This window comes from Rhipicephalus microplus, chromosome 1 (genome assembly GCF_043290135.1).
Source record: "Rhipicephalus microplus isolate Deutch F79 chromosome 1, USDA_Rmic, whole genome shotgun sequence".
Lineage (NCBI taxonomy): Eukaryota > Metazoa > Arthropoda > Arachnida > Ixodida > Ixodidae > Rhipicephalus > Rhipicephalus microplus.
The window spans coordinates 265,510,442-265,537,303 of record NC_134700.1 but is presented as its reverse complement, the minus strand read 5'-3'; the positions used below and the strand labels follow the sequence as shown (position 1 = coordinate 265,537,303).

General features: G+C 44.8%; 1 protein-coding gene across 1 annotated transcript; it reads right to left on the bottom strand.

The window, feature by feature from the left end:
* On the bottom strand, window positions 1–26,862 carry LOC142767273 (semaphorin-2A-like). Its single transcript, XM_075868622.1, has 11 exons — window positions 26,656–26,862; window positions 23,954–24,147; window positions 20,397–20,448; window positions 18,719–18,781; window positions 17,982–18,098; window positions 16,847–16,970; window positions 14,798–14,878; window positions 6,554–6,617; window positions 4,062–4,411; window positions 2,547–2,674; window positions 1–165 (listed from the first exon to the last, which is right to left on the bottom strand). The coding sequence occupies exons 1-11, from the start codon at window positions 26,860–26,862 to the stop codon at window positions 1–3; spliced, it is 1,545 nt and encodes a 514-aa protein (XP_075724737.1).

Here is a 26,862-nt window from a genome sequence, read left to right as displayed (position 1 = left end):
CTATAGAAAGGACACGCACCCGTCAACGTGGCGACGGCAACGGGTGGCGTCCCAACCACAAAATGGGTCCCGCACGCAGGCTGTGCACTCCAAGTAACGCCCCTCGCAGTCGTCTATGCGGTACTGGCGAACGTCGTCGTCCGAGAACACGTACAGGCTCCGGTGCTGCGAGTGGCAAAAGCGCGAACATCTTGGTGCAGTGTTTTCACCAGTCGTTGCTCTTATACGCGCGGATTCTACCACTGGACTGAAATAATATAGTTTATTTTATCATAAGTGGACTGCTGAATAAAAAGACGAAGACGTCAACCAGAATTGATTGATGGATTGATTGATTGATTGATATGTGGGGTTTAACGTCCCAAAACCACCATATGATTATGAGAGGCGCCGTAGTGGAGGGCTCCGGAAATTTCGACCACCTGGGGTTCTTTAAAGTGCACCCCAATATGAGCGGCGGCTGCATTTTCAATGGAGGCGAAAATGTTGTATGCCCATGTGCTCATATTTGTGTACACGTTAAAGAACCCCAGGTGGTCGAAATTTCCGAAGCCCTCACCTACGGTGTCTCTCATAATCGTATGCTGGTTTTGGGACGTTAAACACCAAATACCAATCAAATTTATCTGGTTAGTCACCAGCTATCATGTTCACTCGACCGAAGAGGGAAAATTACAGCCTGCGCTTCAATAGATCAGGCGTCGACAACACAAGCAGAAGAGGTTGCCATAGCATTCGCAATAAAAGAGGGATGGACGCGAAACGCTCCATTAACAATCATAACAGATTCGCAAAAAGCTTTCAGAAACTAACTAAAGGGAAAAATTGGCAAAATTCAAGCACAGGCGCTCCGTATATTGGTTGGGACAAAATGGGATCCCACAGTAAATACGTACAGACTGTGACTTGGGCACCAGGGCACGAGTGCGTGACAGGGAACCTGCACGCGGACGAGGTGGCTCGAGGCTTCACAAATCATCGAGCCACTCAAGACAATGCAATAGATTACCCTACATCCCTGGACCCTTGGTTTCACAACGATTCTAAAGTACTACAGGGAAAATAGGCAGCTCTATTCACGTCCTCATAGCAAGCTCAGCGCTGTGGAGGCAACAACGCTAAGAAGAATACAGACTATAGCACTTACATAAATCTGCACATCCTTCACCTGATCTACCCCACGGCATACAGAGATATATGCCCGTGGTGTGGAGCCACCCCAACACTCTTTCACCTCACGTCAGAGGGTGCAGAGCACGACGAAGAACACGACACCAATGGAACATGGGAGGAATGGGAGGCGCTGCTGTCTAGCCCAGCCCTGGTGGATCAGCTGCGACTGATCCACAGAGGTGAACGAATGGCTCGCGCCAGTGGAGCCCTAGAATAGGGGCAGACAGACTTCGCTCTTTACCCTGTATATTTCATCGGGGCACTGGAGTTCTAGCCTGTCTAAATTATGTGCATAATAAAGTTTTCTACTACTTCTACTGCTACTACTCTTCCTGCGAACAACGCTACCAGGTCTTTCAGTTGCCAGGTCTTTCAACTCATAACATCATGACTCTGCAATAGAACCGCAATAAATATCCGCATTTCGCGAGGTGGTTACACAAAGTTGCATGTAAGGTCCCACTCAATAAGAAATGGCTACCTTGATGGCTCCTATACGGCAGCTTCAAGACGCGACGAATTATATGGCAAAATATGCTGCTCGCAAGCACAGCCGATCCCATGTTACAATTTCTGTTTGCACTCGACTGCAGAACTTTCGCTGCTCAGAACTACACGATTGACGAGCAATATCTGCTCTCATAAAGGTATCTACTGCTCTTTGGAATAACAATCATGCCACTTGTAAACTTTCTGGGTGAACCTAAATGCGTAGTGCACCGTCGATATATCAATTCAATATATATTTTACTTGCGTATGGTAGCACACAGTTGGAATGTACGGCATTCTTGCGTCACGTGAATGTACCTATACAGCACCATCATCCTCGCAGATTCATAACAGTCACACAGCCACACAAACACGCATAGAGGGGGGAAATCTTACATTATCACTACTGAACGTACCCGGGTCTAGCTTGGGGGTGCGGTGGGGGGGGGGGGGGGGGGGAGGTAAAGAGGTCAAAAGCTTTTTCTGACTTTTTTTTCAATTTTGCTTGCATATATGTACATGTCATGTACACGCACACATACAGTCGCACGCATGAACATACATAAAGTATAATTGAACCTTCCGCTCCGAGAAAATATTTGTCTACGCCCCTGCTGAACCGTTCTAAACTATTGCCGCCCCGCTAATCTTCGCCTCTACGCTCGCTGCATAAACGAAGTCATGGTTTGCTCAACGTCGACCTGAATTTCACCTAACACGGCTACGCTTCAAAAAACAGCAGTGTGGAAAACAAAAATCACTCAGCCGTCAGCCAGCTGTGCAGCGTCAATCCGCTGTCAGATTGGGCTATTGCTGTCGTGGTTGGTCAGCATATAGTTCAATGCGACGGTGTATTCAAGGCACAACGTTCTCTTAGCCGTACCTTTTTCGAGACCAGCATTTTGCGTATCGGTTCCACTGTGGTATTGAACGCGTCCACCAGTTCAGCCGGAACCGGAGTCTGGCCCTCGGCGACGACTTCCTCGGCTATCTTCATCACCAAGCCGGTCGCTACAAGTTGAGAACGCAGGCTTACGATAATCGCGCATGCTTGTCAGTTATATATAACTGACAAAAGTTCTATTGAAAAGAAATTCATCGGGAATATATCAGAAAACGAATTTACAAAACCTCTCCAGATATGGCTTTTGAAAGGGTAGTTAATAGATTTGTCTTGCAATCTATGCCTGTTACGCACTTAATAAACTGCCATGATAACTGCTGTAATTGTGTGCAGAGTAATTTGGGGGAGCAAGTGACACTTGAATAATCTAGCATCTAAGAAATGCTGATAGCCTGCTTCTACGACTTGCGCTTGGATTTACTCACTGCAGTATAAATGAGCCACGTCAGCTGATAAGGCATCACAGTGTGCTCGATCGCTGAACAAGTTTCGCGATCTCAATAACGCATTGTCCAGAAATATTTCAATATCAACCATCAGTTATGTGTTTCAATAACTAAAGCCATTCTCGTTCACGAGACATTCTCAATACTCTGATATACTTTGATATTGTATAATTCGCTGATATCCACGGCCGTTAACTGCTTCCCCAATGACAACAGCTCTTTCATGTCGCAGTTTCCACGAAGCAAGAAAACATAACGTGACAGCTTTCTTATATCTTATATAGTGTCTCGAGTGTGGTGCGATAAATATTTGATTGCCACGTTCGGAAATGTCGAGAGAAATGTTGGTAGTATCGGTGAGCGCAGTTTCACCAATTAAAATGATTATCACGTTGAACATAACGCTGTACTTCTCTGAGTCGACTATGGTTTTTTTTTTTCCTGATGCTAACATTTGGTGTAACTGATCGCACAGTAGACGCCACACTACATCACTTCGCCTCCGGTAAATGTGTGACCACGGCAGTGATCACACACGTCTCCTTTCCTTCAGCCGCCGGGCACAGAAACCACTTCACCATCGTGGCTGCTCGCAACTACGATGTTTATCGGACCAAACACGTACCTTCATGCCCGATCACGTTACGCGCACACAAAGTAGCCCAAGAAAAAAAGACTTTCGGGCTACTTGGTTTGTTACGTACAATGAAGACATATCGCGGATAAGACAGGGACCACAGAAGCGCACGTGGTTCCTGTTTTATCATCGCTATATGGCTTTTGTGTGCGTCTTTTTGTCTGCTTCAATTCCTTCCCATTTGTATAAAGTCACACAATACATTAAAATGTTTACTTTTAGCAGCATTACACCTTCCTTGGCTTCATCGTCTGCTGACTGTCATTAGGGTTGTGTTTAACGAAGAAAAGTGAACCCTTCATTTCCCCCTACATTCGTGCCGCTGACAAAGAATGTGACACACAACACGCATAATCGGCAAGTGTTAGCATGTACTGAAACGCGAACGTGTTGGCCACATAGCACACTTACCGGTGGCCACATAACATACTATCCAGGAACCCCAGGCCTCGTTCAGAACGAAGGCAGTGACACCGCTGAAGGCGACGCCAGGGAGAGCGAAAAACGGTCGTTCGTGACGCTCTTTCGGTGGCACGGCGAGCAGCGGGTGCGACGCCAAGAAGTCGGGTCCCGCCGGCGGCAGCGTGCGAGAGTCCGACACGCAGGCAGAACCGGTGCCCGGGTACGCTGCACTGCTGGGCTTGACGATCCTGCTCAGCGAGCTCCTGGAAAAGCTCAGCTCGTAGAAGCTGCTGCCGTTGAATGCGCGCTCGATGTCTTCCAGCCGGAAGGCACACACGGCAGAGTCCGGATGGCCGTGACTGCAGAAGCATCGGCGGTGAAGTCCGAGCCCCACTCACGCGCTCAATCAAACCTCTCACGCTAAATCTACTTCAAAAAGAAAGCGTCAACTAATGTCTATGTTGAGTATATGATTAGCGGATGTAATTGGCCGATTGGAAATGGCAACTACGAAAAGCTAAAGCTTTGTCGATTGGGCCTCCAAACTCCATTATTTCCTAATGTTCATTACATGGAAGTTTTGATTTCTATTAAATTCCTGCGAATCCCAGTGCTGGTCTTGGCGAATCCGACCGGCCGGCCCATCGAAATTGACTGCTTACGACATCATGGTTTTATGATAACTGGCCCTGAAGCCGTGTTTAAGATGCTTTTAATTCATAAGCACGTCTTTACCACTGGTCAGTTCGAATTGGATAGTTATATGTAAGGTGTCCGTGCATTCGCGGGGAGATTCTGTTAAGAACGATGCCACTGCAAGAGGCTTCTGTGAACATTTGCCCAGGGTACGTACGAGCAGAATGCTGATTAGGAGCTAAGAATTTCTCTTACGTCCGTTACTTTCAGGCTATTAATACCTATAGGAAAACTAGACGAAGCAAATTACAAAGAAGAATAGGCGAAATGAAAGTGCGTCACGAGCCACTACTTTTATTCTTGGTGCATATATAAACATATGCACCATGTCCATGCCCCACATCCGCAATAACACACCACTCGTCACATCACAAGAGGCCACTCTCAATGCAAACGCTAGTTAAAGAAACCTTTCAAAAAGTGGAACTCAGCTAATTGCAGCCTAACCAATATCCTTGCTTCTGCCAAGAATGGTGATGTCAGCAAATCTTGTCTCACATCTGCATACGCTGCAATGCATAGGCAAATGTGCTGAAAGATTGTTTTTGATCGAAGGATAATGCATGCTCCGTCATTCGATCATTTACGCATCGGCTGGTCTGGAGAGCGGAATTTCATGTATCACTCCCATCACACGTCACATGCAGCTTACCACATGGGGCAGGGGCACGGGTCCTCTTAAAATCTGTGGCGACAGGCCCGACCGCTTCCTTGGCGCAGAAAACACCTCATACAGGTACTATGTACCTATTAGCCACCTTTTTAAGGTCGTGTGCGACCTAATGGGCGTACGGGACAACTACTGCCTTTTTTGTGTGCGCGTGTTTTCCACACCAAAAAAAAAAAAGTGTTGGGCTTGTGTCCACAGATTTAAAGAAGACCCGCGCCTACCCCGTTTGGTAAGAGGCATGCGAGGCACGTCAGCCGCGCGAAGAAAATAATCTAGAAAATTCCACTCTCCTGTGGAATGGTTTACGTTGAGCGAACCCGTCAAAGCGTAAACGATCGAGTGAGGGAGCATGATCTCTCGATCAAGAAAAATCTTTCGGCACATTGGCCCATGCAGCAAACTGCGTGTGGATGAGAGGCGAGATTTGCCAATGTCGCCATACCTGGTAGAAGCAAGGAGGTGATTGGGTGAGAGATGCTAGTAGAACTACCACATCAGTGGGAAAAAAAGAATATTATCAGCGATACGTCGGTAGTGCTGCGATCAGCTGAGTTTCAATTTTTTTTTTGAAAGATTTTATCTAGCACTTGCATTGGGAGTGGCCGATCATTGTGATGTGTCACGTGCCGGCCGTTTAGGCCAGGATAACCCCGCCTTTGCACTACCACCACCACCACCACCACCTAGTGACATGATGTACATACTGCGACAACCTTGCAACGAGAAAGTTGCGACTTGCGCTCTTTCCTTCCGCCTATATTCTTCTTGGTAGTTTGCATCGTCTGATTTTTTTTTTTTTTTGCACCACGCACCAACTAGCCCAACTACTAGTAGTACCTGCTACCAGTACCTGCTAGTTTTACTACTAATACTTGCTAACAACGCCCGCGTATGAAGTAATTTAGCCCGCTATGAATAAAAGGTTCATGGTGAAATACTGAGTAATTATCTCAGATGCTGCACTCTATATACAGTCAACTTCCGATCTCTTGTTTACAGATGCGCATACCATTTAGAAATTCAACCATTATTATTCCTGTTCTTTGTCACTTTTAATTGTAGATAGCACTATCCAAAACATTCAGCGATTCCTAATAAAAAGCGATTACTCAATGAATCCGCATGAGCTACTTACTTAAACGTAACGAAGGCACCCAAAAGCACGCCGCCTTCCAGGTCGGGTAGCCAGTCGGACGCATCTGCAGTTTCCAGGCATCAATTAAAAAAACATATACACACACTCACGAAGCCATTTAATAATTCCTGAGGTATCATATATTCCGAAACAAAATTATGATTATAGTGGCCGGTTTCGATACGTTACGAGCAGATGAGGTTTCTTAACGTGCAAACTCGCACGTTAAGTCGCAGTAAGTGAAGACATTTAACAAGATTTTACAGAACACGACGCTGTTCGGCAATGAAATGAATACTCTGTAGCAAATATTTGCAGCCGCCACTTCTCTTATCACTGCTCATCGCTCAGGTAACAGCCAACCTTTGCTCACACCTCTATCATTAGTAAATTCGGCTACCATGATGCCCTGCACTTTTCAGCAATGCGGGCCCCCATAAATGTGTTTTTGTCGTACTCTATACATTATCGAGATCGGTCAAGTCTTCTACTTGAGACGTGAGCTCAAGCAATGAATGAAAGCTCAGACGAACGCCGACGCGAGTGGGAAGGAAATCATGCCGCCATATTTATAGAGTATCCTAGTCTGCCATTCTCATACGAGGTAATTAACCCTGGTGAAACAAACGGACAGTAATTGATGGCAACGAAACTTGTTGAACTAGTCAATCATTTTGTTCCTAATCCAAGTGTGCTCAGATTCGGCCGCACGTCAAAGAACCCCAGGTGGTCGACATTTCTGGAGCCCTCCACTAGGGCGTCTCTCATTCACATGGTGGTTCTTGGACGTTAAACCCCACATATCAATCAATCAATCAATCCTAATTGAAACGGAAACTCAATTAGTCGTCACGCAGTACTCAGCGTTAGCAAGACTGAGCGCGTATTCGATGGCAGAGGCATTAATCACCAGGTGGTTAACGCCAATATATTCACTCTGACTTAAAAAGATGGTGGTGGTGGTGGTGGTCGTGGTGGTGGTGTTGCAGCAGGCGGGGTTAGCCTGGCCTGCATGGCCGGCAATTTTTCCGCCTGAGCATCTCCTGAATTTGGAAAATGTCACCACGTGTCAGACAGCCCAGTGTATCGCTGGAAGACCAACAAACGTAAAAAGAAAACCTGAACGATAACTTTTATTTCCAGCCAGTAGCCACTAAAATATGTGTCTTTATTAAGCTGTAAAAATTAATAATGTAGGGAAGCATGGAAATGTGCACAGAAAAGTGAAGGCTGATTCCTGTACAAGTTGAGCTGCTGAGCGAGCTAATATTTCTCGCAGGAGGTTTTAAAATTGAATTTCTGATTTACATTTAGCCGGAACATTTATTGTCAAGCTAACTATTACATCTATTATTCCCCGTACCATGCCCACTGAGTAGCTTGCTGGAATGTTTAAAATGGTAATTGTTTAAAAATAATCTTGTCGTTGTAATGACATCATGGGAACACGATGATCTTGTGGCTTCACTTAAGATTCGATACAACCTACTTCAATACAAGGAAATTATCACTATAACGAAGTATCTCACTCTTCTCAACTTAATGTCTATATAGATCGCCACGTATTTTGAACTTCAACACAACGAAACATGTCATATGTGGATTAAATGCGACGAACATTCAGTGCTGCCTTCAAGGAAGACCGAGGCGATAAAGTGAAACTTCCGCTCTGTCCACCTGTCATACGGCTGAGCTGTGAGTTGTACGCTTGTTTTGCGAGCGCTTATCCTATATTACCACAGAACCTTGAACCTGCGTCTCTGTCGGTTTCCCGCGTGACGTTCGAACGCAGTGAATAGCACTTTTTGACAAGCGTACTATCAAGCCGTGGTCGGCGGATCTCAGGCTATATATATATATATATATATATATATATATATATATATATATATATATATATATATATATATATATATATATATATATATATATATATATATATATATATATATATATATATGGGAAAGAAGTGTATACCTAAGGGCTCGTTTTTCTGTGTTTTAACACGATATTAATGAGATCTAACAGACAGTAATGCCAAGGAATGTACAGGGGAAGTTATTAGAACCAATGGAATGTAAATAAGCAGAAAGAAAAGTGGATGAAAAATAACCAGCCGTGAGCAGGAATCGAACCTACGACCTTAGAATAACATCGAACGCGTTATTCGGTGACTTTAATGCCAAGCATACCGAAAGAGGCTACCCCAAATATGACTACAAGGGCACTAAACTATGGGAAACTATTAAAGACTTGGGCTTCACCCTAGTCCCTCTCCCCGACCGACCAACCACGGTTGGGAATATATAGCTTAAGTTGCAACACAATCCCCGACTTTACACTTGTTAAACACGCTAACGCAGTTACGTGGGAAAACGCTGAGCAAAAGAACAAAATTCACTAATAAACACACGAAACGGGATGTCTTTCGATTCCTGAGAGACAAGCGCTCAACCACCACTATCGAAGATCTCAACGAGTAGACTATCTATCTCACTAATGATGCTAAACTTGGTACTTGCAAAACCCCAATAGAGCGGGACGGCCCCGTCCCAGACTCTAAGTTTGTACACCTGTGGGAAGCGCAAGCTATAGCTTACATCGCCGATGGCTCCGCCAAAAGCACAATCGAAACTTGAAACGACCACTAGAACAAATCAAAAGGGACATTGAGGAGTATTCAAATAAATTTAGGCAAACACAATGGCATCAGATATGCGACAAGCTCAACGGTCAGCTAAGAAATAAAAACACCTAGCAGCTCTTTAGGCACTCATAGGACCCTGAGCAGACTTTAAGCAAGTCGCGCAATAAAATGCATCAGCTAAATTAAAAATACATGGACATCAACCAGAAACTAGTGCAACAACTGAAAAACAGGTATTTAAACCTTTAGGTATACACTCTTTACGAATGCCTGAATATATATATGCTTTGGAAATTCTAACCATGAGCTAGATTGAGACATCACTGAGGTGGAAGCACGTGCTTTTTTTATTAGTATTCGTACAACGGTTGCCCCAGGAGATGATTTGATTGCCAACAAAATACTACGTAACCTAGGCGATAGGTCTAAAAAAGTAATTACTGACATTATTAACCAACATTGGGTGCCTGGGACACTAGCTCCAAGTTGGAAACTTGCTCGAGTAATCTTTATTTCTAAGCCGGGCAAGACACTTAGTCTGGATAATCTTCAGCCTATCGCCCTTACCTCAGCCTCGGGGATAGTGAAGGAACACGCAATTCTACGACGGCTAACAGCTTATGCGGAGCCGAATGACCAGCTACCCCCCATTTCGGTAGCAGTTATTGACAAGTTTATAGCTTCAATATGATGTAATAAATCCGAGACACACAGCGGTTACCATGACCATTTTGGGCCTGGATATCAATAACGCATTTGGTAATATGCCCCATGCTGCTGTACTTGACAACCGGGCCCAAATGAACGTCGGCTGTCGCAGTTACACTTATATCAGAATTTTTCTGCATGAACGCATGGCTGAACACCCGGCGACGTCAAAAGCGACAAAATCACCCTCGCAACAAGCCGTGTTATCCACGTTCCTTTTTAACATTACCATGCGTAGCTTGTCCGCTCTCTTGGATCAGATCCCCCACATTAGGTACTCACTGTATGCTGATGATATTACCATATATATGGACCTGCACAGGCTCAAATGAGCAAATCTGCGACGCATTGCTAACAGCTGCTGACACTGTGCAGCAGAACGTACATAAATTGTGCCTTAGTTGTTCTCCCAACAGATCCGAGCTCTTACTAATCAGAACCAAAAACAAGAAGGATGACCCCTACAGGGAAGCGCACTCGGCGATAAATATCTCAGTAAATGTAAACATTGTCCCCACTGTTCGCACAATGCTAATCCAGCATAACACTTTAAACAAATTACAGGAAACCGTACAGAAAACGACTAAGTTCCTAAGTAAAGTGCCAACTAAAAATCAAGGAATGAACGAATTCAACCTATTCAAGTTAATCCGTGCTTTTGTAATCAGAGGAGTCACCTACTCGCTCCCCTACATCATCTCAAGAAAGGGGATGTGAAAAAGTTAAACTTCCTAATTAGACAATTATATAAACGTGCTCTAGGACTCCCCAGATACGCAAGCCCACAAAGCCACTGCACACTGAGGAATAAATCCACTGCGTCTTGGCATTTATCACATGGTGGAGGAGCTAATCGAAGGGCACCTAACAGCTCAGTAAGAAAGGCTCTCAAGAACCAAGGTAGGCTTGCACATACTCAACCGTCCCGAAAGACGCCCTATATATAGTTGCACGCCCAACAGCATATCCCTACCAGCGGCAATTCGTGCAGACACTGTAATTAAAGGCCTGCCCGAAAATATGTTGGCAGAAATTCATGACGAGAGACGAAAGGCAAAGGCACAAAACCTGGAAAAAAATTCAGGATCGCCCAAACGGTCTGTATGTTGACACCCGCTTGACAGGCGAGAGACTGTTGCGCGGTGACCTCAAAAGGAGCACTTACTGCAGCCACCGTAAAAACAAACTCAGCATTAGAGAGAAGATGCCGCCATCGCATTGGCAACCTCAATACCAACTACTAATTTCGTCTTGGGTGATTCGGAAAGGGCACTCACAACTTTTATGATGGGCTGTGTTGGGCCAATCGCGGCCAACATTATCAAAATTAAGAAACGAAACAATGAAGTGCTACTTGTATGGACGCCTGCTCTAGCAGGTGATCCAGGGAATGAGACGGCCCACCGCGTAGACCGAGGTTTAATCACCCGGGACGTGGACTTCTCCACCCCGGACTTCTCGCCGGAAGGGATCACCACGTATAACGAAATTACAGCGTGTTACCGAGAGAACCGCAAGACATACGCAGCCCCGCGTGCAGATATGTCAAGGGAGCAGGCTACGACCTAGAAGCAAATCGAAACAAATGATTTTCCCAACCCTCATCGGCTGTTTAAAATTTATACGGAAGAGATTCAACCAAACTGCCGACTTTGCAGCTGCGTGAAGGCTACCCAAAATAACATTTTGTGGGAATTCAAAAGGACCCCCCCCCCCTCCCCTGCCCCTGCACAAAGAAAACAATACTGCCAGCTTCCTCCCTGGAGGCGTGGGAGTCGCTCCTGTCGTCAGCTGACTACCGCCTTCAGGCAGAAGGAATTAACTGGGCTGGTGTGGTCGTGGCACGCTTTTGGCCACCACCCTTCGAACAACCGGCAAATTGAATTCACCGACCTTGCTATGCCATTAATAAAGTTGTTTCTCTTTCTCTCGATGTTAGGAAATTGCCTATTTTACTGACTTCGTTATATTACACTTTAACTCTGTTTTGCTTACGTTATTTTTCTGGATGCGCGACACCAGCATCATCATCATCAGCCTGACTACGTCCACTGCAGGACAAATGCCTCTCCCATGTTCCGCCAGAGCAATGTTCCGCCACCAGCAATATGACCTTAAGTTCTTTTTTTTTTCCTGAGTATGTTCGATAGGCGATTGATCAATTGCTCTATCGATATCTGCATTGGTCGTAAGCATCGACACATTCATTCTCATCAATATATGCAAAGTATATTACCTCCAAGAAAAACACAAAACCTCGCGCGATTGCAAGAATACACTCACGTATTTCGTCAAACGTGAAATTCCTTCTGGCGGTTTCAGTCTTCTTGGCGTAATCGGTGCAAACAAGGCGAACCTTCATGAACGACGTCCAACGCGAAACTCTGCTCCTCGTTCCGGGGTCGCCACCAAGGTCGTTCTGCTCTCAAAAGAAATTACAAAAAGGAAACGCCGAATTGAAAATCGTGTATATAAACGATTAAGTCGGTTCAGATTCGGGAGACGTTTCGAAAGAGATCACTTAAGCACGAAGAAAGGGCCTTTTCAAGTTGGAACCCGTTCAAGTTGAAACTGAAAAAGCCCCAAACACGTGTCGCGCCCAGTGATGTTCCGTGTAGGGAATTTTCCCTTTTTCGGGCAATTTTTTTCCTGCAATTTTGAGCCAAAGGGAAAAAGGGAATGTTCTTGATATTGCAGGAAATTTCAGGAATGGATAAATTCTCCTCGAACGACCTATATTTAGTGGTCACAATGCGCCTTCATCCGCTGTAATCGGTTCTGACGCATGCACCACGCAAGCAAAGCCTTCTAAATTTGTTTCCGATATTTACGCGGACGATTTCTAGTTCACTATAGTGGTGTTAGACTTGAAGCCCATAATGTGCACTGTACTAACAGTATATGAATCAACAAAGTCATGCCTTTGTTGTGCGGCTGTGGAGGGGCTAGTCATGATTTCAAACGTCGCCAGTACGTGAGACGCGTGTAATTATATAGTGTGTGCTGGATGGAGGCGCCAATTATTACTGTTGTGCAGGAAATTTTGCGGGGAATTGCGTGAACGTTCGCAGGAAAGAATATCCGAAATAGGGAATTTTCATGTGTCTGATTGGGAATTTTTCGGTGTAGTACGGAACAAGACTGGTTCCGCCTTCGAAGACGGGGAATGGTTTCGTTTTCGCCTTCGTTACCCTTCCCACAGGCGACACCTCCTCCTCGCCAGCACTATTCGTTGAGCCTAACACGCCCAACGCTTAGTGCTGACACTGACTTTTTCTGAAATAGCACGTGCACTAAGGTTTCTGAAATAGCCCGTTCATTGAGAGTGTCCGATTATGCGATGTGATGTACGGTGTGTTGTTGCGCGTTCGTGACATGGTGGGTATATAGCGAGAATGCAGTTAGTTGCGATATGGCACTCTTTCCTTTCGCCTATTCTTCCCCGGTGGTTTACGTCGTCTAATTTCATCCCATCAGGATTTCACGCTTGTCGCCTACACGCTCTTATCTTCGCTGGTGCAGTCGGGAACACGCAGAATGAAAGGAAATCAACTTTATCGCACACGATACTGCGAGACCAGTAAGAAAGGGAGGGTGGCGGAATTGCAATTGAAGCAGTGAAAGAGGCAATTTACAACTGATATTTCGCGTATATAGATCGATAGAGTATATACCTATATGTATACACTGTAATGACGTCAGATGAACCATCCTTCATGTGTCACGAACTGCATGAATTGATTGCTATGTGGGGGTTAACGTACCAAAACCACCTTATAATTATGAGAGACGCCATAGTTGAGGGCTCGGGAAATTTCGACCACCTGGGGTTCTTTAACGTGCACCCAAATTTCCGCCTCTATCGGCAAACTGCACCAAAAGGACACGAAACGCCAAGAGAGGATAAAACGCTTATTTTCCGTATTTTCAGAGCCCGTGTGAGGGGCCCTTTAAGGCATGACATCTTTTTTTTTTCGTTTCGTTTCACAACGTGTAATCGGCAATAACTTCGTTGTAGAGAGCAGAAATCTTCACGACTTACAATCATACAGTTATGTAGCAATAACACCCATCAATAATAGCGAAAGTTGGGCTAGTTGGTGGTTTATTCTTGGGAAGTAAAAACTGCGCAAAAATATAGACAAGGACAGAGGAAGAGACGACACCACGCTGAACTCGCAACTAAACTTGATTGGTCTTCTATTCCTCTGTTTTTGTCTATATTTTTGCGCTGTTTTTACTTCCCAAGCAAACATCCACCAATAAAACATTTTCTGTCTCTGTTTGTTTTTGTTTTCAGAGCAGCAGGAACGCCCTTTTCCACGATATCGCCACAATCACCTGCCCATCTTGCTTCATGCATGGCATTTGATTGATATGTGGGGTTTAACGTCCCAAAACCACTATATGATTATGAGAGACGCCGTAGTGGAGGGCTCCGGAAATTTAGACCACCTGGGGTTCTTTAACGTGCACCCAAATCTGAGCACACGGGCCTACAACATTTCCGCCTCCATCGGAAATGCAGCCGCCGCAGCCGGGATTTGAACCCGCGCCCTGCGGGTCAGCAGCCGAGTACCTTAGCCACTAGACCACCGCGGCGGGGCTCATGCATGGCATTTCAAATGTAACCTTACACTGACAATCGTGACAACACTACCGACTGTATGGTAACTTACGCCTTGTGTAGTACCCTCTCGGGAGTCTTTAAGTAAATAAAAATGAATGAATGAATGAATGAATGAATGAATGAATGAATGAATGAATGAATGAATGAATGAATGAACATCACAGATGGTAATGGCTAAATGTGGACGCGCATTAAGGGCGTGCTCATTAACGACCTACCTTGCAAACACGCCCAAGAGCCGACGCGACATGGACCCCACACGCCTGGCGCTCTGCAGCGTCCTCGCGGTACACGAAGTACGCGTGAGAAGCGGTGGACAGGGCAGCCACGGCGTTGGGCACTGCGAGAACCGTGGTCCGAGCGAGCCAGAGATCGAGTCTCACTTTATAAGAATGGCTGAATGGGCGAATTGGTGACTCGTGATATACCCGAGATATGAGCGCGTACTAATCGCACGGGGACAAGCGCACCTCCCAGTCTTATGCGCTTGTATCTGTATTAAATGCGAAGCATTTCTTAGTGTGAACTTCAGTGACTTTCAGCGTGTCTATCTATCTAGTGGCTTACGTTTGGGTGCTCTCGTGGTGACCCCTTTACTTTGGCGTGAACCAAAATTAGCATAGGAGGATAAGATGGTTTGACGAACAGCCGCTAAACGCGGCTGCATGAAAGAGGAGGACAAAGTGAGTTCTCGTTTGATGCTGGACTGGCGTCATTATGCTTGTCGAGTTCTGTGTGTTGTAAATAGATTAATAAATAAATTACCCGTAACAATATGATGCGCTGGTCAAGACATGAATAATGTCACGATTCCGTCACCTACGTCATCAAACACTTCCCGCCAGACAGTGACACACACCCATGGGTGGGTACGTGCCTCACCAAACGCAAAAAGTGACCGTAGCGGTGGCAACGACGTTAACAAGAGTGATGCAATTAATCACCATGTGATGACGTCCCCATACGACGTCATCATGACGTCACGCGTTGCGATTATGTGACGTCGTCATGACAGCCATAAGGCGTCACAACGTGACGTCACATGTTTACGTCATCACCTAAGATCGTTTTTTAATCAAAAGTGAGCCAATCCAGAAAGCAGTGCAAAGTCACGTGAGGTTCAAAAAGCTTGAAGTCAGTTCACTTAGAAGAAAAATAGGGTGCCTTGCGACAAATGGTACGATACCACGTGACTTTTTAAAACGAGAGCAGTAGGCAGCCGCCTCCCTCGCTCACCGTTGAATTTGGCCGTATCGGCGGGATCCGTCAGCAGGAAAGAATATGCCGGCTTGTTTGGGTCGACGTTCGGGACTGCCGAGCGGTAGATGGCGCTCCTGCCGTTTCTCAAGCGCCACAAGGCCACAACGGACGAGACACTAGACAAAGGTGCGTCGTCTACGTGCAATAAAATAGATATTATGAAACTATATGGGCCTCAGAAAGGCTTCCAAAGGGGTTTTCTTCAGGCTGTGGCTACGCCATATTTGCTGCTGTTTATAAAAAGTATCATTTGGATAACTATTTCATGGTTCCTTATAGATTGAACAATATATTTTCAGAGTTCAATTAGCATTCGAGTGAGCTGGTGAACTTATGACACGTGGAAAGTTCTAGCCTGATATATATTGTTACGACAAAGCGATCAGAAGTGAGTGTCTCTACATAATCTATATGGCGGTTGTTCGTGAAATAATGTTGCCATGTAATACATCAATCTGGTGAATTACAGTATAATTACGAGGGACGTTGGATTAGTGGACCCTGGATTAACTTTCATCACCAGCGCTTCCCTAAAACCATGTCCATAAGCAAAAGTACGTGGGCGTCCCCGCATTTCGCCCCCTATTAAAATTCGGCTACCACAGCCTGGAATCGAGCTCGCGTCCTTGGGCTTAGCAGCAATTACTTCCAATAGAGCATGGTATTCCGATGCAGCACGGTATAGAGGACTGAAACTGTCTATGCGGAATAACAATTCGATTTTTCTTGACACGTCGTGTAGAGGAACTGTTGAAACAAAATTTCTTCACTAATATTACAATAATTGTCGAGCTTCTCCACGACGTCCTCAATGGTGTTCTTGTGTGGCCCATTACATTATAAAAGTGATACATCTAATAAATTATAGCACTTGCGCTCCGTTAGTGAACCGTAAGTTGTATTCCACCTGCCTCCTTATTGATCGGGTTATCGTGCGCGCCATAATCTTCTTGTTAGCTCTTCATCCAAGTTTCGCTTTGGTGTTCTGTGAGCGATCTCTGCACCTGCGATTGAACACACACGATTGAGGAACATAGTATTCACAAACCGAGCCACAGCGACGGATTGTTGTCGGAGACGAAGTACGAGCAGCGTCCTTCCGCCTTCCCGGTCTCGTTGCTTCCGGTGATGAACACCCGCTCTGCCGCTGGAACCAGCGTCAAGTCTGAAGCCTGCAGAGGATGAAACGTGTCAAGTCGTAGATGCACACGTCAGCCATGAGTGAAAAACGCCAGGCACACACATCACTTTCATAGCGAAAACAGGAAGGGTGGCCTTTCTAGAATTCGTTGTAAACTCTTACGGGCGGCTACTACAAACACACCTGCAAGGTGCCCATGACACTGTGGTGTACCCCGTAAATCATCATAATATTGTTAAGCACTCATCTGAGAAGCATTCGTAAGTGTTCGACTGGCAGCGCGCGTGCTATCAGTCGAAACGCGTCGTCCTTCAAAATCGAGACGCCGAAAACGCCCTATGGGAGCGTGCGTCTTCCGTTAAACAAGCACGCCTTTCAACAATAGAGAGTTTTAGTACTGCGGAATGGTGCTACGTACGCATCACGCAAGCGCCTTGAGTTACGTGGCGTTGTTTGCCACCAATCGGCTTTTAGTACGCCGTAGTACCCGCGTACGTAACGAGCGTGAAGCGTGTTGCGTCATGTGGTAGATCAAAATAGAAGCACGTGTTGTTGACAGCCAATGTGAGCCAATCCAAGTGTTATAGCCAGATAATGGCCATATTTTAAGCCACAGAGCCGGTCGGTGCTTGCCTTCCATGCCGCCATTTTGCAAAACGAAGTCTCGTGCTGTCGCGAACTTGTTCGAGAGCGGGGCGATCAGCTCATACGTACGCACGCACGCATCTCATGCGTGCGTACGTAGCGGCTGCGTACGTAACGCGATACGTGCGCGTTGCGGTCTGCGCATGCGCACTACGCAGAACGTGGCGTCCTTACGTACGCAACGCCGCCACGTACGCAGCGTATGCTGTACTAAAACTCTCTATTGTGACTCGTACAACGCAGGTTAGCATGCTCCTCGACACTCCACGTCAAAGCCCGCAACTGCCGCAAGGTGTCGCCTGACAGTGCAAGGCTGGCTGTTCGCGCTGCTGTATACGTCTTCATGACTGGCGTAAGTACCACGTCCTCTCACCCCCCTCGCCGGACAGATACTCACCCGCACTTGCCAGTCGGTGGGCGATCTGGAGTTTGTGCCGCAGACGTACAGCGTGCTCCCGTCGCGTATCGGTAGCACCTCGCGGATGTGGTTGCGGCAGTCCACGTCTTTGCCCAACTGCGCCCATCGTCAATGATCGAAGTGTGCGAAAGGTCCCGCGCCTTTGCGTGACACAACATGAAAGCCGGCGTCATGCTCGCGAGTAATGTAGTACGAGAAATATCCGAGAACGGGATACTATGGGCACAAGTTCTCGTCAGGATTCACCTCACGTTTGCCGATGGCTGTGCGAAATACAGCTACAGAATTGCATAAGTTGGCTTCGAATATATATGGCAGCTCATATCCAAATCAAGCCTCCATGATTGATAAATTGCAGTACCAGTCGCCATGAAACCCAATAAGCCGCTGTCATATTACATGTATGGTAGAAGTTATGGGGAAAATGGAATCGTGTAGTGATTAAAAATCCTTGGAACATGGATTGTAGCTGGGGCCGATGTTTCGACAAGCGGACTTGTCTTCTTCTGGGCTGCAGCTAACTGCATCCCTAGTTTCAATGATTCTTTTTTTTATGTCAAACCACACAGTAGACCATTCGACGTTGATCGCAATTCGATTATTTTTAGCCGTGTTGCTGCCTAATAACAAATACCGAGTGCCTGTTTCCCGCTAATGTTCCTTATATAGCACGAAACTATATCAGTTTGACAGGTTGAGCTATATATAGCGCTTACCTTACCACCTCCAAATGCTGTGCAGTTTTGAATGCTTTCTTGAGGGGCAGGCAGATGAAGCATCTGCGCAAAGGGTGTTCGTAAAATAAATGTGTTTAGTGGAGATCTTAGGCTTAAGCTAATGAATACTGTGATGGCCTAGTTGGTTCTTGATGCTGAAAGAGCATGAAATACCCAACTCAGACAAAAAAAAGGGGGGGAGACGACGAGGACAAGCTTTATTCCGCGCATCTGTATGGCAACATTTTTCATTTTATTTTCATTGCATACCCTTCAGATCAAGCTTAAAACACTCCGTACACACTTATTCTGTACATGCGTTGTATTCACTCAATTCTTAAAGATCCACGAGAAATAACGATTGTAAAAATTGAAACCTGTAAATATATTCGTCAACGAAAACTCACAAATCCTGGTGCCGGAGGTAATAGCAAAACCAGTTGCTCAATGATAAACATTTAAGAAACTAAAATGTTCGCGGTTTAGATTCCATGCTTAATTGGTACACGTTACTCAACGTTTCGTTGCATGGAAAGCTGTGCAAAGTCGCTTGTGTTTATATCACATTAGGTACAAAGAGGGGTATAATATTGTCCATTCGCAAAACCAAGGAATGAAGACGAATTGTGCACACCAAGTTATTAAAGATGTTTCAACAGCAATCATACAGGAGTACTTATTGGTTCTTGCCTCGGCAAGAGTAGCGGGTCCCACAATTTCAAGTGAATTCTAGGAACTTGCTCGGTAAGCTTCTTATGCTCGCGCCTCGTCCGGCGACCGCCGGCGTGTACAGCAGTCTTGCCAGTGTGCACTTCTCCGGTCGCCGCTCCGGTGGCCTCTCCGGTGATTCCAACAATTCTCACTAGATGGCGCGTCGCTCCCCCCCCTCCCCCTAAAGCATTCGTTTTTGATGGCCCACGCGCTCGCCTCCTCGCGACTACGCCCACTTCGTTCTCGTCGTTTCGTAGGCATGGCAACGCGTGACAAGTTCTTACGATGAGTGTTAAGTAAGGGTACCGATATCCTCCCTAGCACCCTCCCTGCTTGCTCTCAACCCCGTTGAAGAACGCCTGATAGCTCAACGTCTAACAATTATGAGCGTTAGGCATTTGACTCAAAGCAGCGGACAGTATGACATAAACTTGTTAAAGGGACAGTTGGTTAACGTGCCGATCGACATGGTCAACAAAGTGCAATACCGACCGGGGAACTTGCCCTATAAGGTTGCTTTCGACGCACACATCATGCGCCGGCTCGTTAACAAGCCTACCTAGAGAAATCGTCTCACCAACTTCCCTGTGCACCTCCGAGCAGGCTCCTCTAACATCACTCACTTTGTGGATATGATGGTCACTTTTTTTTCAACTCCGTACACTGCAAAAAACTATCGCCCTCATACAAATCTCTCAAGCTTGCAAGTACATCTCTATAACTCGAGCCTGGAGTCCGTCCCACTACGCTCATTATAATTTAATACATTTCATTTTGGACGCAGTGAACATGCCATATTCTGATTTCGTACAGACAAGGAACAGTCGAAGCGTCGAATTTCCGGCTGGCACAAAGGCAGCCGCAATACCGGAAGCACACAAAACACACATCAAACAAAACGCTATTGTTCTAATAATTAAACTTGTTCTCAGAATTTTTGTGCACAGCTACCAGTGAGACCACTTACCTGCAGTGGCTGACCGCTTATGTCATCGAGACTGAGCTTGAACAAATGTTCCCTGCAAACGTAGTGAGGCGTCCTATCAGCTTCGTATTCAAGCAAGATACAATAGCGTGAGAATTTGTTCATATCTGCAGTTAAAATTGATAAGGTTGAATTTTAATTTCAATTAATTCGTACGTCTAAAGATTATGCCCTAAAGTTGTGAAAGGACTGAGAAACACTTAAAAACACAGAGAGAAAAACTATAAAAGTTGCCACCACAAACAGAAAAAGGTGATATATAAAAAAATGCACTATACTTTGGTGCACAGTTGCACGCCAGTCGTATTTTCTTTTTGTTACGCCATAGGAAATGTTAGCCACGTATACTTTTCCATTTCACTGAAATGATTATGCAATAATATCGCCGTAAAAGATCTGAAATATCAATTGCTACAGAGATCCACCGTTACGCACTAAACTACTCAATTCGTGCAAGAGAGACGATAAACCACTAAAAGACTATTCACTGCAGCTTTCTGTTGCGGATTTGTCGAAGAGCGAAATAATTTAATTTGTACACTTTCCCGAAAATACTGGAAGGTCATTGACATTTGTTTGCACTTAGTAAAAGTTCCTCTTTTTCTTCTTTTATTCCAATGATCATCAAAAATAAGTCTCCGTAATGACTCATCAACGCCAGGTCGGTTATAAGCTAGTCGCGATACGAAGCGCGTTTGGTTGAACTAAACTTGTAGCTAATTAGCACGCCACTAAATTTATTCTATGGTAAATATTTTTCAAAGAACCTTGTTATCTTGAAAGTACTATAAAAGAAAAAAACAGCATTGATGTAGCTTAAACACATTTCGGAAATTTCGGGCTCATGAGTTAAAATACTTAGACAGATAATCCAATAATTTAGCAAAATAGCACATTACCAAGCCAGCTGGCCCAGGTTTGTGAACATGTAAAATTGACGAGACCGACTCTGTATTACGTCGTAGTACAGCGCACGACCAATGAAGTCTCTCTCTCTCTTTTTTTTTTTTGCCGGCGGACTGTTTTGTTGAACTTTATGAATTCCCCCCCCCCCCAAAAAAAACGTATATTGCAAGTGTTTTCCAACTGAAGAAAGACTCCTTTTTTTCTCAATGTACTGTACTTGAATGAGATACTATTTTGGATTCAGAATATTTGTACTATATTCAAATACATTTACATACAATTCACTGCAACTTAATTAAGTTTTTGAAGTTACTGTTGGCACCCGAGTCGAACATATTATTAAAAAACATCGCCGCCAGAGACGCTGTCCAACACGCACACTTTCAAAAGAAAGCAAGAAAAATAAAAGAACGAGCATGCATTACTCTTGACGGAGAGTCCCGATTTGCCTCCCTATGCCATTCTCTTTAAGGAAATGTGTAATCTTTCTTTTGGGTCCCACGGCTCTCTCACGAGAGTATAATGAATACTCTTCCACAGAGAGTCCACGTTAGTCTTTAAAGGGAGTCATTCTTTAAAGGCCAACTCCGGCGATTTTTCTACCATGTCAAGGTAACGGTGTTTCCATATTCCTGAGACACTCTGGTCACGAGGCTAATAGCTGAAATGCACAGGAAATTTGAAAATAATTTTTAATAAGCAAAAAGATGCAATACACAATCCGAAACCCGACCGGGTCCCCAGTCTGCGTATGACGTACTATTTGGTAAGAACCGGAGGCCGCCGGATACTGGTCCCCCCGGCGCGGAGTATGAAAACTGTGAAAGCCAGACATGCGAAGCACTGGCTTAACACCACAAAGGAAGGAAGAAAGCTTTCTCGTGTTACACCCGTGCCGAACACCGCCACTGTCGCCTTGTGGCTAGCACAATAACCGCTGTAACGGCCAAAGTAGGCATGCCATCGGCTGCGTCACTTCTGTTGACATGCCAAACATGACGTCACACAGACAGTGTTGCCAATAATTCTGGAAAACAAGGCGACCTTCTCGAAACAGTCTTTCAAGTTCATTTGCAAGCAATCAGCGCATCTCTCAAGCCTGTAATTTTGCACAAATGACGGAGATGAACAAGAGAACGTATCCAGCGAAATTAATTGAGATCCATTGACCTAGAAAAATCACCGGAGTTGCCGTTTAAGGAAGTCAAGCATCGCAAAAAGTCAGATGATTTTTTTTCTCTTATAATGTATGCCTCCTGGTAAATATGTGTAAGCTAGCAAAACTCCACTGTCAAAAATAATTTTCTAATCAGCGTAGTTACGTATTTTAGGCTGCTAATCCTAAGGAATAGCGGCTATTACAAAGCGCTATCCACGTACATCGCTCCAACGAAGAGGTGCCCTCGGTCGTTGTCCACGTGGGCGGAGCGGTAGTACAGCTTGCCAGCTGTGAATGTCTTGAACGACAGCTTCACGGCTGCAGACGTATTCACCAAGGAGATTTTGGTCAGAATCAAGCAATAGCTAGCATGGAGGAACTAAATGCTTTACTTAGAAAGCCACTAGAAGTTAATAATGAATCAAGCTCAAAACGACATGCTGAACCTCCACGGTGCGCAACATTTCTGATTTGGCGAAAAGAGCACTTTCTCAAGTGAGGGCGAAAATTTTCAATATAAGCATCGCAGTAGTGAGAATTACATACACAAGCTAACATGATATTACGAAGCCCAGCTAATAATTGCTAAATTATAGCCAACAGCTAACAAAACGAAAAAAAGTTGCTTTGCGTTCAACGCTGAAGAGTTCGACAGCTCATTCAGATTTGCTCACAGAACAACTCTCACCGATTCTCTGTGATGAAGTACGTTGTCAATACTACTGGACTAAATTTTAGGGGCTCCTCGTCTTGAGTGACTCAAAGCAGGCACACAATTGCAGCCTCGAAGAATACAAGTCCAAATTTATAAACGTCGGCGCCAGAGACACCCTGGGTTCACAAATTATTCATCTCTTTAAGCTACCGTCTTCTTGGACACCTGCCCTTTTTCAGGGCAGACTGTAGAAACCAGCACCCGCAAACTCGAGCGGCGAGTTCGTCATGTTTTATCTTAGCGTGAATTATTAAGCAGACACATTTACGTACGATGGTTTCACTTAGTTTAGTCAAGGAAGCGAACATGGGGAGGACGCTGACAGAATCAAGGCGAAGCATAGCAAAAAAAAACGTTATGTTTGATCTTTTATGGGAATTATTCATTACGCGAAATTTAAACGTATCCATGGGGAGTGCAATTTCATATCTTTTGTATACGTTAAGAAACACAACTAGCGAAGAAGTGCAATTTGCTATTGGACCGGCATGACGACCTTAAACATCGATGGTTCATTCCCCGGTCCGGTAACCGTGCCAGTTTTTTTTTTTTTCACCAAACTGTCGTTTGAGCAACCCACGTACACGTTTACTGACGTCAGTTCTGTGACGGAAATGACGTCAATCAATTTTAGTAGACACCGTCTCGATACACAGTCACGTCAAAAGAGGCGTTTGCAATAAAAAACTGGGGCAACAGTAATGATGCGTTATGATACCATGAAAGTAATGTCACATGACTTTCGACTTGCACACGCACCTCTGGTTGTAGTAGTAGACATCGTCGTAGTAGCGGGCGTTGTCGTGGTAGTGGTCCTTGTCGTAGTAGTGGGCGGCATTGTCGGCGGAATGGTGCGAGCAGTGGTTGATGGTGTTGTGTGGATTCGACCAGAATCGGGAAAATCTTTGGTCAATTCTGGAACGGTTGAGAGATCGGGCGCGTTCCCACTGCTGCTAGCCATAGAAGCCAGCAAAGTGAGCATGGAGCCAAATATTGCAGACACCACCATGGCCATCAGCACCAGTGCCACACTATACGGACGGTAGGCACCGTCTTTCTCGCCTTGCCCTGAGCTCTGTCGTGTAACAGAAAAATTTCACTACATCTGCTTATATTTATTCATTTATTTTATTTGTTTTTAGTATACTGTCAGTCTCATTTGGAGACCGAAGAAGGTGGGCATACTCATTAGAACCTGAGTGTGCAACATAATACACACATTGCAGAGTACAATTGCGTTTCATACAAAGAAATGTTTTCTCTATAATACAGCATTAGTATTTACAACGAAACAATCAATGTTAATACCATCTACTTGAACATTAAGAATCCATTCAAAAACAAAAGGGCAATTCGCATAAATAAACCACTTTTTTATGATTGAGACCATTTTAATATCGCGTCAGAAAAAAATAATGATTACTCTATGCTTGGTACTGTTGCGTCGAGGCGGTTCCAGTCCCTAACTACAGTAGCAAAAAAAATAAGTATTTGAATGTGTTGGAGTTGCGAAAGTATTTAGTGAACTTTTTATCGTGTTTATCACGCGATATCCGAGATCTAGAGATGTTGATGTAATTGGAAGAAGTTATGTTGAAGCGGTTGTTCAGAAGGTTGTGCATGAATTTTAAACGAGCTTGTTTTGCTCTGTCTGTCAAGTGTGTCTAAACTGGATGATGCCAGAAGCTCGGTGGATGAGTCAGTACGTTTTTTTACTAGTTGTTATTGAACCGTATCGCTTTTTTTTTACTTTTTTAAGTTGATTTATAATAGAGATATTGTGATGGACGCAAATTGTTTTTGCATATCCTAGCACTCTAGACTATTCTGATTCATTAATTCATTACTGTACAATGAAGTTACGCATTTGTTGATGCTATCTCGCAGTTTATTTTCAACGTGTGTCTCTTTGCATTAGCACCATTTACATCACCCTCGAAGCATGTGTCATTAAATAAATAAATAAATAAATAAATAAATAAATAAATAAATAAATAAATAAATAAATAAATATTGTGTCATGTGTAGTAAGGCACACGCGAGGCTAGGCTGAGCGACATCTTTCAGGATGATTCTGTGGCGCCTTCCCGCATGATTCTGCGTTCCAGCGCTAGCAGTGCACATTAGTAACTTAGCAGCTACTGTGCCGGTAATTACGAGGACATGTTCGATATTCGGCCACGGCAATCGCATTTCAATGGAGGCGAAGTGAAACAACCGCACGAGTTCAAATGAGAGCACACACGCTAAATAAATCAAGCTGGTTCACGTGAATCTGGAGGGGCTCACTTCATATACCCGTACGGCACTATTGAGTTCCTAGCTGAGCTAGTCGAATTGCGTACGCAGTCTCCAAAGGGCGTAAACTACGAGGCAGTGCAAGGACATCGCCTTGTCTTGTGCAGGTTCGGCATGTTCTCATTGCCAAGTTTCGGGAATGTCTCATGCGACGCCATCTCTTGGCGGCAGCAAGAACGTCCGGCCGTAACTGAATGGAAAATAGGCGAAAAAAAAAAAGACATATTTGACGAAACGAACTGTAGTTAACAAAAAGAACTACCGGTTATATGCAGCAGTGGCCCACTGGAACAATTGGTAAAAATAGTGGTATCTCACTGCAAAGCGTGTGACGTGACATCTCGAGACAGTTCAACTCCGCCAACTAGAAATACACGGAGCCCCAAGTTACGCGGTTTGTGCGGCGGCACTAATTTTATTAGAATAATCAAGTAAGTTTCTGCTGTATAGAACCGGCAGTAAATTTTTTTGGTAACTGGTTTTTCGACAGATATGGTTTGCTTCCCTGTTTTCCCCTCATTTTTGGCAGGTCACCACTGTTACCGACGATAGCTGGCGCTACTTGAGCACGTCCTCATACGAATGAAAATTAAACACTTCACTGCAAAATACCATTCCTCAACTTCACTATTTGAAGGGAAAAAAAGATAAATTGAGTTGTTTGTTCACTAAGTATTACGACTAGGTGGCGTTAGCAGCCGCCCGATCTAAAGAGTACAGCCACATCAATCCATCCATTCATCCCTCAAATTTTGTCAATGTTCACCGTTCCAGTGTCCGCGTTGACTTAGCACATAAAAGCATGTTCATTGTTGTTCAGACGAACTCACCTATATCCAACTCGCGAGAACACTGGAATAAGTTCGATACATCGTAAAGGTCAATAAAAAACTTTCCCAAATGCATGCGAGAAGAAAGTACCTCGGAATGATGAAAAGCGAACTTTTGGGGGGGAGCTTCGCCCTGCATGAAGTTCGGCGTATAAAGAGTTACACGGCTATTTTTGTACGATGTAGCCACAGATTTCCCTAGGCATAGTCGTTAAGGGATCACATTGTATCGTAATAGTTCAAATTTAAATGATGATTTGATTTAGCTGAGTTCGATAATGTCGGGTTTCGACTACATATTCACCGCATACTTCGACATTCTGCATTACATACCTCGCCGATCTTCGATCTGTGCGATCGGGTCCACTTTGACAACTCGTACTTCGAGCCCTGTTGAGGTATGGCAATACTCCGGTAGATCTGGTGTTCAGCCTCCAGCTTCGGCTGCTGCTCTTGGTAAGCATGGTGTCCGTGAGTGTGCAAATTCTGAGGAATCACGTTTTGCTGAGACAGGTTCTGGTAGTGCGATTCGTGCATCAT

Excerpts from the sequence above, each read along its gene's own strand:
- LOC142767273 (XM_075868622.1), bottom strand. The coding sequence starts at position 26,862 with ATGATGCACGAATCGCACTACCAGAACCTGTCTCAGCAAAACGTGATT. Across the intron at positions 24,148-26,655 it reads ACAGATCGAAGATCGGCGAG|CAGCAGTGGGAACGCGCCCG; the intron begins GTATGTAATGCA and ends TTCTATGGCTAG. Across the intron at positions 2,675-4,061 it reads AGTATGTTATGTGGCCACCG|CGACCGGCTTGGTGATGAAG; the intron begins GTAAGTGTGCTA and ends CTCAACTTGTAG.